This window comes from Myripristis murdjan, chromosome 10, assembly GCF_902150065.1.
Source record: "Myripristis murdjan chromosome 10, fMyrMur1.1, whole genome shotgun sequence".
Taxonomy (NCBI): Eukaryota; Metazoa; Chordata; class Actinopteri; order Holocentriformes; family Holocentridae; genus Myripristis; species Myripristis murdjan.
The window spans coordinates 15,096,269-15,108,589 of record NC_043989.1 but is presented as its reverse complement, the minus strand read 5'-3'; the positions used below and the strand labels follow the sequence as shown (position 1 = coordinate 15,108,589).

The 12,321-nt window shown below is 41.9% G+C and overlaps 2 protein-coding genes across 4 annotated transcripts in view; one reads left to right on the top strand and one right to left on the bottom strand.

Annotated features, from left to right (window-relative positions):
* Positions 1-6,476, top strand: part of mtus1a (microtubule associated tumor suppressor 1a) — a 35,339-nt gene extending 28,863 nt beyond the window's left edge. For 2 of the 3 annotated variants that reach the window (XM_030062422.1, XM_030062421.1), the window contains exons 9-15: positions 1,552-1,766; positions 2,785-2,890; positions 3,193-3,266; positions 3,378-3,473; positions 4,273-4,389; positions 4,494-4,591; positions 5,100-5,322. In XM_030062422.1, coding sequence (XP_029918282.1) covers positions 1,552-1,766; positions 2,785-2,890; positions 3,193-3,266; positions 3,378-3,473; positions 4,273-4,389; positions 4,494-4,591; positions 5,100-5,322 — 929 coding nt within the window. Of the gene's footprint in view, positions 1-1,551; positions 1,767-2,784; positions 2,891-3,192; positions 3,267-3,377; positions 3,474-4,272; positions 4,390-4,493; positions 4,592-5,099 lie in introns of all 3 variants that reach the window. The other variant, XM_030062420.1, reaches the window with a different exon arrangement.
* Positions 6,477-7,996: 1,520 nt separating this feature from the next.
* pdgfrl (platelet-derived growth factor receptor-like) lies at positions 7,997-12,136 on the bottom strand. Its single transcript, XM_030062102.1, has 6 exons — positions 11,917-12,136; positions 10,749-11,028; positions 10,480-10,631; positions 9,750-10,043; positions 8,571-8,707; positions 7,997-8,324 (listed from the first exon to the last, which is right to left on the bottom strand). Exons 1-6 carry the CDS (start codon positions 11,969-11,971, stop codon positions 8,136-8,138), a joined length of 1,107 nt encoding a protein of 368 aa, XP_029917962.1. The 5' UTR covers positions 11,972-12,136; the 3' UTR covers positions 7,997-8,135.
* Positions 12,137-12,321: the final 185 nt, after the last annotated feature.

Genomic DNA, 12,321 nt, shown 5'->3' with positions numbered 1-12,321 from the left:
TGAGGTGTTTTGGTAGGATGTATTTGGACTGGAAAGTCTCATATGACCAGATCCCTGTTACACATGGCTGAGGAATGCTGGGCTCCATTTGTAGAGCTGTGCATGCCAAAGTCTGATAGATCGTCCCAGTGTTAGTTTGGCCTGCGTTGTTGAATCTGCTGCTGTTATATTCCATCCTGGGCTAGGTGAATCTTCATAACCCTGCAGTGCCATACAGTCCTTTTGTTGTGCAGGGACAAAAAGGCTTAGCAAACAGGGACTATATTTACATGCAGGCTGCAACTGAGTTACCCAGCAAGTAAAAAGTAGTCCAACTGATGCCTACAGTATGTGTGAGAAAATCATCCAACCTGACTTAAATTATAACTTGCCAAGACAGTCAGTGGATGGAAACCTGTGCTCTGGAAAACATATGATTGCTAATAAGGGGAATCTGCAAACACTCTTTCTTACTGATAGCCATCATGGTTTATTATTGTTACCGAATCTTTGATAAAAGAAAATAAGACAAAATTTGATAAAAGTCATAATATGTTCACATTTATCATGCCTTGCACAGTAGATACATTAATACCTCAGAGCAGTGAATGAGTGTGCAGTCTGTCACACATGCAGTTGCACAGTCTGGATTCAGTATTTTACAGTCATTATATTGAATTGTTTTTTGTTTTGTTTTGTTTTTTTTGTTTTCATCTTGTGTATTTTAGACAAAACCTTTCAATGGAAATCTCCTGTTACATGTGGCAGCAGCACAGACTTTTGCTCTACACAGCTTTCACCTTGTCATCACCGGAGCTTTGCCAATGACTGGAAATCACTTTGGCTGGAAAAGCCAGCTGATGGGCAACCATCATTATTTACTTAGCACTGTTTGTGAACAGACATTCACACTTGAGACACATCTTTCGGGCTATGGAGTGGGTCACTGTTACTGTTACCAGAGCAGATATTAACACTAGACAGTGGAGCTGTTGGGAAACAGCTGGACTTTGCACATAACAAGAGCAAAAGCCTCCACTTGCTCAAACTTTTAAAAATGGCAACCAACCAACTGTGGAAAGGAGAGATGGATCTGAATTAAGACACCATTAAGACATCAAGGATAAATTACGAATTGCAATACAGTATGAAATAATTTAGACAATTGTTGTGATATCTGCATCTGATAAATAAGAGCGGTGTAGTGGGCAAATACAGGGAAATACAAGAGGCACTTCTCCCTGAAAGTCAGTTTTTCCATTCATGATTGGAGAACATTTTACAGTGTTACACATTTACCTCAAGGAGGGTTTCGGCAAATAGTGGTTTCTCAATGGAATTTGCAGATGCCTGACACAAGCAGTAACACTATAAGTATAATGGTTTTTCATTTGACCTTTCAGTGATCCCCACCCCCTTCGGCCCCACAACCGTATTCAGTCTCACACAATTCCTGTCACCTTTTGTATGGTCATTTTTTGCCTGCTACCTTATTTAGAATAGTGCACTTTATAGAACAGCAAGTTAATGAGCAAATACATCATACAGGTGTATTGTTTTTCATATTTACAGTGTGCTCCCTCCAATCATGTGAACGTTTGGAGAAGGAGAAGGAGGACTTAAATGTGACCCTGGAGGAGACACTGCAGAAACTGCAGGAGCAACACCTGAAAGAGCTCGAGCAGCTGGAGCAGAAGCTGCAGGCTTTTTACCAAGCTGAATGGGACAAGGTCCACCTCACTTATCAGGAGGAGGCCGACAAGTGCAAAGCTCTCTTGGAGCAGCAGGTTTGTCCCTGATCTGCCCTCAATCTCTTGATGTCTTGTAACTACACAGATTATTTGCATTGTGTGTGTTTTTTCTCCTTTGCTGTTGCTTGCTCATCATCACTTTTATATAGGACTTTAGATTTTAACACTACACTGCTTTTAAGTAACAATAGCAATAATATTTTTTTTATCCATATGTATCCAGTACAGATTTTCCTATGGCCTCTGAAGGGTATTTCCAGTATCTGACAAATTGATTAAACACACTTGTCATCACCTCCACCAAGGAGATCATGTTTTACTCTGTGTTAGCTCCTATGTCTATCAGAAATGTAACAGAAATTTTGGCCTTGGGCCAAAGATCAGTTGTTTAGATTTTGGTGGTGACTTTGCATTTCTGCTATTGGAAGATTAGCATTTTTGCCATAACTATGACACTTATAGAAATAATCCATGTTAACATGTTAAGTGACAGACATGGTGTCTTTAGGTGTAACAGCAAGCGCCAGAGAGGTTTGTGCTGTCCAAGAACCATCTGGTTTAGTTCTTGCTATATGGCTGTCGCTACATTACAATATCAACTACCAATCCCTCACAGCAGACTACATTAAGCTAAATTTGGAGCTACCTCCACCCAACTTGTACTGGCCAGTCCTGTGTCTGTGCAGTGACATGTTGTTTCAATCTGTATGATCAGCGTCATTTACCAGCAGCGTTGTGTGCAGTCATAGTGTGACCTCATTCTTTGTGCAAACTGTTTTGCCAGGTTCATTTCAAGGAAGATTGTTCTTAGTAAAGCCAGTAGCCCTAAGGGCGTTCTTTGTCACTGTGCTGTCAGTTTAGGACTTGCTCAGTCTTGATGCTGAAGGTTGCATTTTTTTAGATGCCCAGCTCATCACAATGTCTCCATGAATTTAACAAATATATTTTCTTCTCTTGCCTCTAATACGTCTTAACAAAGAGCCATACATTATTTCTCTTTAGGCATGAGTTGCAGTGTGTTATATTAACGTTTGCTCTGTGTTTTGTTTGAAAGATGGGAGAGCTGAAAGCCAATCATGAAGCCATGAAGCTGGAGCTCAAAGCCAGCCATGCAGAACAGCTGAAGTGTGTTAAGCAGCAATATGAAGAGTCTTTAGAAGGTGGGTGAACGTAACTGGACTGAACCGGTCAAACTAATCTAACCTTTAAAGCTGCACTGTTTAGCAGTACCAGCACTGGACAAGACTGCTTTGGATATATTTTGCCTCATCAGTGTTGCAACAAGTTGTTCTGACAAATTGCTCTGTGATGTCAATTTACACAAGGCTTTTCTTTATTCCTTTGATTCATGACAACATTGTGGAGTGATTTAAAATCAATAAATCTCAAATACTAAACGTTTAAAGCTTGAATATAAAATGTTCATTATTTGCTCTGTGTTCAAAACCTGAAATCTCTCTAGAACTCAGGAAGGTTCATGATCAGGAGCAGCAGTCTTTGGACAACATGATGAAAGAGGCAGAAGCTGCTCTATCCGTAAGTCTTACTTTTTGGGGGCTTTTTTTATATATAAATCGCCACAACCATGCTTTGACAGTTGATCGATTTGTATGACTAAACATTGTTTGTTGTGCTGTCCATCCACAGGGACAGATCCAAGAGCTAATGGAGGAGAACAATGCTCTTACTGAGAAGCTAAAAGCAGAAGACAACAGGAGGAAAGAGCTGGCTGAAAAAAATCTGGTACTTGCACTGCATGGATGACACATTATGTACTATCACTCCTATCTGCAGTGTGCTTATTATAGCAGGAAACAACTGTTTGTTTCCTCTAAGTAGTGAGGTAGAGGTAAATAAAACGTGAGCAAACAATAATCCTGTTACATTAACTGTAATGTAAGTATACTCTAGTTTTTCATTCAGATTGCTTCAGCTTAAAAGGGTCAGTTAATTTATTTAACCAAATTTAAAAGGGGGGTAAATGAAGTTGAAGTGGGTTTAAGCTCCACGCTGTCCCATTCTCCACCCAGAATGTTCAATTTTAATTTTCCATCAGTGCTGTGGTGAAGCTACGCTGCCAGCCCTAATCAGTGTTAAGTGGCTGCCTGTCCTTTTGGCATCCTACCCACACACAGTAGAGTAAATGAGGTGACCACTTCACATTACTTTGCCACTCCATATCTGCTATAAATAGAAAGACAATAACAGCAGCAGCAGGAACAGCTCAGTATCCTGCTGCCTGAATTGAGCTCTGAATTATGATGCAGTGTTACACATTTGTTGTCTGTTGTTTTTAAAGACGAGTATTACTTTGAACTCTAACCTGATGCAGTATACACTGCCTTAACATTAGCTTTTAATGTTTTTGATTTATAAGGATCATTGTGTGTTTCATTGGCTCTGAAAACCTTAGGCTCTGTAATTGACACATGGCGCCCTCTGTTGTGTGATTCTGGATTTATGACCCTGTGACATTTACAAGCTGGGGAAAAACTCTGGTTATACTAGACCATGAACATGCACTGCTCGTTTGTCTATCCAGAAGGACTCCCACACCCTGTATCTGGAGCAGGAGCTGGAGAGCCTGAAAGTGGTGCTGGACATCAAGAACAAACAGCTCCACCAGCAGGAAAAGAAGCTGATGCAGATGGACAAACTGGTGAGATGGACTGAAGTAATGCCTGGGTACAAAACACACAATGCTAGTGACATAAAACGCATAATGAATGTTTTGTGTATCATACTGTTGTTTATTTTTTTCAGACTGAGAAAAGTGTGAAGTTAGATGAGAGCCTTAAGAAAGTGCAGCAGGAGAACGAGGACCTCAAAGCCCGCATGGACAGACATGCAGCACTGTCAAGGTAAAAGAAGGGTTTACGCATTGCTCTTTTTACCATCACACAGAATACAGGTTCCAAAAATGCATCCATTTCTCTTAGACTGGAGTTGATCAGCATCTTCAATAAATGGCAGCAAAAAGCACATGAAAATGCACAATTCATATTCCACACAGAATGGCTTCTGCATGAGGTGTTAGGTGTTTGGGTCAAGTGTTCCCATCAGTTTCGTTGTGGTTTGATTAAATGCCTTTGAGTAAAGTGGAAAATGGAAATCATAGGAATCCCTGCTGTCCCTACAAAATAAGATTCAAAACTTAGAACAACCTGCACAACCATGTAATTTTGTTTTTTGTAGAGTGAGACCAAATGAATGACAAATGCATTACAGTGGGAACTTTGCCGCTGATAGTCAAATAGTGCAGATACTTTAGTCAAGAGCCCTCTGTTCTTGAGTTGTAGTGTCAGCTGACTGGCCTGCCATCTCTCCAAAACATCTCCAACTGGTCTGTTGTGTTGATGTTCCCCACAGACAACTGTCCACAGAGCAGGCAGTGCTGCAGGAGTCCCTTCAGAAGGAGTCCAAGGTGAACAAGCGCTTGTCCATGGAGAATGAGGAGCTGCTGTGGAAGCTCCACAACGGAGACCTGAGCAGTCCCCGCAAGACGTCCCCCACCTCCCCGTCACACTCCCTCAGCCTGCAGTCACCTCGCAGCTCAGTCTTCCTCTCCAGCCCCCCCGTCTCACCCAGATAACGATGGCCTCCCGCTTCCAGGAAGCAGACTCCTTTTGGACAGAGCTGTCCCGCTGGAATCCAGAGCCATATTACTGACTCATTTAGAAACTCAACACCCTGGTCATGGCTCCATGAGGATGCGATGAACTCTGTTGATATTTGCTGTACAGACTATAGAAAAATGACAATGTTGCACAGAAGCACTTAATAAGCGAGGCCACCTTGTTCTTTGCCTTTCATGTCACATGGGAAAAAAGGAAATCTCAGGACTTGTATGTAATGATAAATGATAAATATTTTTGTTACTCTTATTTTGTAGTTTGCATAGGCTCGTCTCTCCAAAGCTGAACACATACACATGCATCACACACACACATACATGGAGAATATGTGCAGGAACAAAAAAAAAGAACACATACACTCTTGGGTGAATACATATGAACATACATACATACACATAACCCTGCAGTGGAAAAAGGGGTTTACTGTGTCTCTGGAGAACAGAGGCAGGTAAAACTCTTTGAAGACTCAGCATAGCTATGAATCCAAATATCACTGTCCCCTCGTAGGACATTTTTATTTATATCTGTATGAAATTTGAAATGGCTTCATTTGTGAGTAGAATTTCTGCATTGTTATTCACATCTAACTGTGCAAAAAGTAGCAGTGAAAAATTGTCAAGTAAACTGACATACCACTGCCAGCCAACACGAATACTATACATGCCTCAATCAAAAAATTACATTTGAAGTTTTGTTCTCATGATTTGTTCAGAAGACCTGGAATAAGTATGTTCATAATTTTCTAAAGGTTATTTTTAAGGGTTGATGTCTTTTGCTCATGGTTGACAGTTTATTTGTTCAGAACCTGTAATATGTGGCCTCAAATGTGTTTGTTTCCATGTTTGTTTGTTTGCCCAAGGGACCAATCCAGTTGTCTGTTTGTGCACGTATTTGATATGTTGTCAAGCACCGCTCACCCAACCTTCCTACTGCAGCTTTAAAAGTTGGGGTCTTTGCAAAGAGATGATGAGGAGAAGCTTTGCTTGAACATGACAGAGGCACTGCATCTTGGATATGTGTCACCAAAAGAGTACCTGTGTGGGTTTGAAATTATTGGTGTGATGACCCTGTTTGAAATATGCAATTAATAAAGTCATGTATTAAACTGAAAGTTGAGCCTTGTCTAATTTGTATATATTTGTGAGATGATCTAACTCTTTAATTTATCCAAGGCAGGTAAAGTAAAGCTTGTGGCTGCCTTCAAGGAGTGTTATCAGAATTCATGTATCCTCTGTTTAAACACATACATGATCAAAATGTTTAATGTAGACATTTAAATCCTCCTAATCAGACAGTATTGTTGCATTTGAACACATACTCTCATTTTGAATTAGTGCAACTAGTAATGTCTGCCAATCAGTGCCCAGTACTGTAACCAATATGCTTGTTTTTTATTGCCAAATTTTTTCATCATGAAGAACATCACCCTGAGCCATAGTAGATTTAAAACAAAATAATACATCTTAAAAGACCAAACTTTTCATCTTTTTATCCCACTTCTACCAACCTTTTTTCCAAATGAAGTTCATGCTGTACTGTTTTAGTTGTTTGGCAACTGTTTCTGTTCATTTTGTTACAGTGCAAAAATCATCTTGCAGACACGTGATGACATACTATATGTAATCCATCCCAGTGAACACGATTCCTCCCAGGTTTAGTTGGTCAAAGTTATTTTATCACTGTTTAGTAATTTAGTTGAATGGGAATAATTTAGTGAATGTGTGCACTGATTCGAAAGGCCTGCAGGTCTTCTGTTGATGGGAAGCTTCAAGAGCCAGGAATTTAAAGCTGCAAAACAGTTTTGCATTCATGTGGTATTTTGTTGGAAAAAATCAAACCTAGCAAACATGGTTGTCATGAAAGGGTTAATACGTGTTTGGCTTCTTGCTTTAAAAAAGTTATGATAGCGTGACTAACTATCAAGAGGGATATTTGTTTTTCCGATGTATCCATTAGCACATGGATGCATAATTCCCTTCTGTCAAATTGAAATGCTTTCCATGCAGATGGCCACACGACAAAAAAAAAACAAAAAAAAAAAACAGGGAAATTATTTAGCATCCACAGATCTATAAAGGTAAAGTGTGCTTTGCAAAACAGTTGGTAGTAATCCAATGTAAACATGTGCAGCATACTAACTGGACTACAACAGGCAAAAATACACCATGATCCTGTAAAACACTGCAAGACTCCCTAAATATAACTGACCAGGGAAAAACTATTCAGTGATTTGAGTAAGAAAAGTCGAAAATGCAGCAAGTGTGTCACAGTGGGCCAAAATAAGATCTGAGCCTGCAATTCACATTCCACATACGGAGCTCATTAGGACGTCAGCCTGGCACACACTGCTCAGCTTTACAGCAGCCTCTCCTCCTCAGGACGCGCTGCAAAGCCAAAGCAGTGTCTCTGATGGCTGCTGCCCTCTATTTCAGCTCTATTATTTAATTTAGTCTACCATGGCGGCTAGCTGTGATTACTCTGTGGTGCTTGATTAACTGTACAGACCTCAGAGTGCCAGAACTGACAGCACTCACATGTTGCTTCTGTCATGCACTAAAACTGAGCAGGGGCACCCTTTTCCTTCAGGATCAAATATTATAACAAACTCTGCAGCAGACAGTGTTGGTAACAAATCTTTATTACAGTATGTTAACACTCAGATTTCTTGCTGAAATGTACAAATTGATTATGTCTGGATGCCCAAGTCCCGCTGTGGCTGGTGTGATATAGTGATATTTAAGCAAACACAGCCGTAATGCAGGCCGTGATGCTATTTGGAGATGATGTTGGTTGCCACAGTTGTCTCACCATGCAGGTTCTTGGCTTTACAGATGTACCTGCCGAAGTCGATGGTCTCCAGGTCCTCTATGGTGATGACGCTCTGGGAGACCCGGGTGGTGTGACCCATGCCTCTGTTAACCAGCCGCCAGGAGCCGTGGATGTCGACTGGACGGCGGTCCTGAACAGTGTAAAAACATAAAGGACCGGGTTTCATACCAGGATGTTATGTTATGGTGTAAAATCAAGGCAGGAGGCAACTTTTTACCCCCAAAAGTCACCAGCCACTAGTTCACTAGTTTATCAATATCTGCATTTTTAGAAGACCTCCACTTTACTGATGGTTTACTGAATGTTAAAGTAGACAGTCGTACTAGCTGCAGTCAAAAAATAACCCTCATATTTTGAGCAGTAGTGTTCTTCTAACCTGACCAGGATAAGACCAGGTGAAGTTCACACTCATGTCTGGCTCCCCCAGGACAGTGCAGGTGATGTTGATGGTGTCGCCTCCTCTCACGGACTCAGGAGAGGCTTCTAGGCTTACAAATGGTGGCCCACTAGGAACTGTCAGGGAGAGAAAATAAACAGGGTGATTTGTCAAAATCAGACCTGAAAAGTGTCATCTATTAGTTGTTAGTCTGCTTCGAAGAGTGAGCCTGTATGGAGGACACTTGCAGTCTATTTATCAGACAAGCTCTTGTGCAAAACGCCTCCTTATAAATCTTCTGTGGAAGAGAGCTAGGGAAGTCTTTCCAGTCTAAATCTTGCTGTGATGGCACTATGTGGTGCCATCAGTTGCTTAAAGTTATGACTTTTTTTTCTTTTTCTTTTTTTTTTGTGCAAATTTATAAAATTTATGTGATGATAGCTAAATGGGATTCCCACAGTTATAGTGTACAGGTAATATTAAATCAACAAAGCCTCCCTCCTCGGGCCAATCTCCATTTCTTTTCTGTTCTCTCCCTGTAAATCAAAACATTTTACCTAAACCACACACAATTTCCATTTCATAAATTCACCACTGATCCACCTTTAAGTTGTAAGACCAAGAAAGTATTTCCACTTCAAATGCCTCCTGGCAGGTATCCACCTAGACCGAGAGCAGCAGCACTGACTGGGCTTGTGACAAAACTGAAATACATCATTTTCCTGGAAGCTGATGCAGCAAAATAGTCAGAGGTAGCAAGAAAAGTAGTGAAAATGCCTCTGATGGTGGGTCTAGGCACTCTAGGCAATGAAGCTAAATGGCAACTGTGTACGATATTTAAAAGCACAGGCACTTAAAAAAATGCAGTGTATGCTTAAAATAATAGACAAAGGGTCAGAGGCATCCCACTGTGTCTACACAGTTGTACATTTGTATTATCACTATCAATTGAGCATAAATATAAAGGAGAATATAAATATAAAAGAAAACTATTTTTGCTAGAATTTCCATTTTTGCACTTAAACTACTGTAGGAGTTAGTACAAAATAAATAAATGAGTAATACAGTGTGTTGTGTGCTGTTTGCTGTCTGCTGTCTGTTGATATTATATAATTATATTGGTCATAACCGTTGTCATGGTGATGGTGGTGAGGTGGTGTGTGAATGACAGGTCTCTACCCTCCACATAGAGCAGCTGGTACTTTGTGGAGACTTGCGGGGTGCCCTTGGTCACAGCCTTGCAGTAGAAGACTCCCTGGTGCTCTGGACTGGGGTTCTGCATGACGAATCCCTTGGTGGGGTCATAGGTTACCAGGGTCCCATCAGCTGGGATCTCCTCGGGTGGGACCTCCTTGTGCAGCGACACCTTGGCCTGCGGGCTCGTCACGCGACAGGGCACGACAGCAGGCCTGTCCGGACGCAGGTACACAATCTCAAAGTGGATGGCCGAGGGGACAAAGAGGTTGTCCTTATCTGGTCAGAGGGGCGAAAGAAATGGGTTAGCTGATCAGTTTTGTTTATTTTACAGTATAGATGTGTACTTCCAGAAGGTTGCACGCTTGATTACTACACAAGCCTTTTTCTATATTATACAATGTCACAGACATATTCTGTATCTGGTGGTTGCAACGCTTCACTGATGCTACATCACACTTATAATGAGTGAAATATTCAAACCCAAGATGCAGTTGTTTTATGGCTGAATCAATTTCTGCACAATTTTCTTGTAATTCAGTGGTACATATTTGGTGTCTTTGGAAACTTTGGGATCTCCATGCAGGTCCATGCAGCATTCATTTGCAATGGCAAAACCACTGCCCACCAATGTCACTGATAAGGTTGACAAACTAAAATGCAAATATAAAATGTAATATGTGTGTGTGTGTGCGTGTGTGTCATAAATAGTCACCTGTGAAATAGATGTAGGACGTGGAGACACGATCTGGGTCCTTGGTGCACTCTATCCCATCACAGATGATCACCCAGCAGCTGTACATCCCTGTGTCAGCAGCAGAGGGTGACGTCAGGATCAACTGACTGTACTTATCACTCTGCTTTATGCTGAGGGGGGAGGAGGGGTTGGGGTGCAAAGACAACACATTCATGAATGGATTCATGGGTTAATGACTACCAATTCACAGCATCACAAACAGGTGAGGAGATGTCTCCATTGAGCACCTGAGGCGTGAGTCATTGAAGGCATCCAGGTAGGCAGGGTAGGACCAGCCGATGTTGCTGCCTTTGCAGCGCAGCTCCACGGTCTTCCCGGGAGTCAGAGTTGTGCTGTCACCCAGCCGCAGGAACCGACCTTTATCCAGCACCTGTGTGAGCAGGGACTGGCCTCTCCCTCCTCCATCCTTTTCCTTCAGTTTGGGGAAGCGTACCTTCACCCGTTTCCCCCCCGGCCTAATACGGTTTTCTCCTACATCCTTCCTGCGCTTGACTTGCTGGCAGGCACCTGGATAATTAGAGGTAAGGACGGATGATTTAGCTGCAGAAGGGAAAGAAGTGGAGTAGGACTGATAACACAGCTGAGGGTAGGACCACCATCCCTTTGGCACTGTCTTATGACCCAAAACAAAATAGTTGAACACTGCCAGAGACAGACTGCTGGTGAACACAGCTCAGTATGCCCATCTGGAGAGCTACTCAGTATTTTCTCCCAGCTGCATCAACACTTGAACAGGAAGCTTGAAGTCTTTTTTACTGGCACAAAATGTCCTGAAACCAGCCTCTCTCTCAACAGCCTTTTCTCTTTTCCTCACAGGTTGTGGAACAGATATTACTGTATACACTGTATTTAAAAAATGCAGTCAAAGGCATAACTGTGAAGGTTTTTGAGTTCAATTCCAAATTAACGAGAGCTCCAAGGACAGGTCAGCAATGAAGAGCCAGTTAATTAGAACCTCCTGTTGCATGCCTCCAATGCAGATGGTTTGAATTGCAGAAGCACAAAGCAAAAAAAAAAAAAAAAAAAAAAAAAGCTCTCTTATACAACTCCGAACTTTTTCCATTTCTATTTGCATGCATTGTCCAAAAGACAGATGCTGTAGATCAGGCTCAGTGTGTATCACTGAGGGAGAATAGTAAGATTTATTAACAGATTTCCCTGTTTGCCCTCATGTAAATGAGATTTACTTCTTTCTGACTACTCCTCCTGTCACAGTCTCATCACATACACTGGTACCTCCAGCCAATAACAACCTCCGATTATGTAATTCCCTCAATACTTCCAGATTAAAGTCTCAGCATGAATCAAAAGTACTTTCACAATCCTCAAAGAGGGAAAACTACTGAGAGAAATGACAAAGAAGATACAGATGTGGAGTAAGTCGATTTTACTCACCATTTTGGAGCTCCACCCAGAGCAGTGCCAGGCAAAAGACAACCCAGAGTTTCATGGTGTGCTGATGGGATGGTGTGAGGGCCGAGGGCTCTTGAGGGCCAGAGAGGCCGGTTAGACTTGGAGAGGGGCTCAGCAGGAAAGGAGGTCAGACCCGGCGCTTCGCTGGAACTCTGCAGGCTCCAGCTGCCCTGCTTAGATTTCCAGCTCCATCCTCCTCACAAACAGAGAGGGAAAGGGAAAATAACTTCAGTCCCCCTCTGCTCACACCCTCTGGCCAGACACGAGGAGCAGAAACACGTACTCTGGAGCCCTCTGCTGGACTTGAGTGTGCATCGTACAGTTTGTAATGCTCTCAGGTATTAAATACTATCACAGTAGTACTTGCAATTATCATCAGGCACAGTC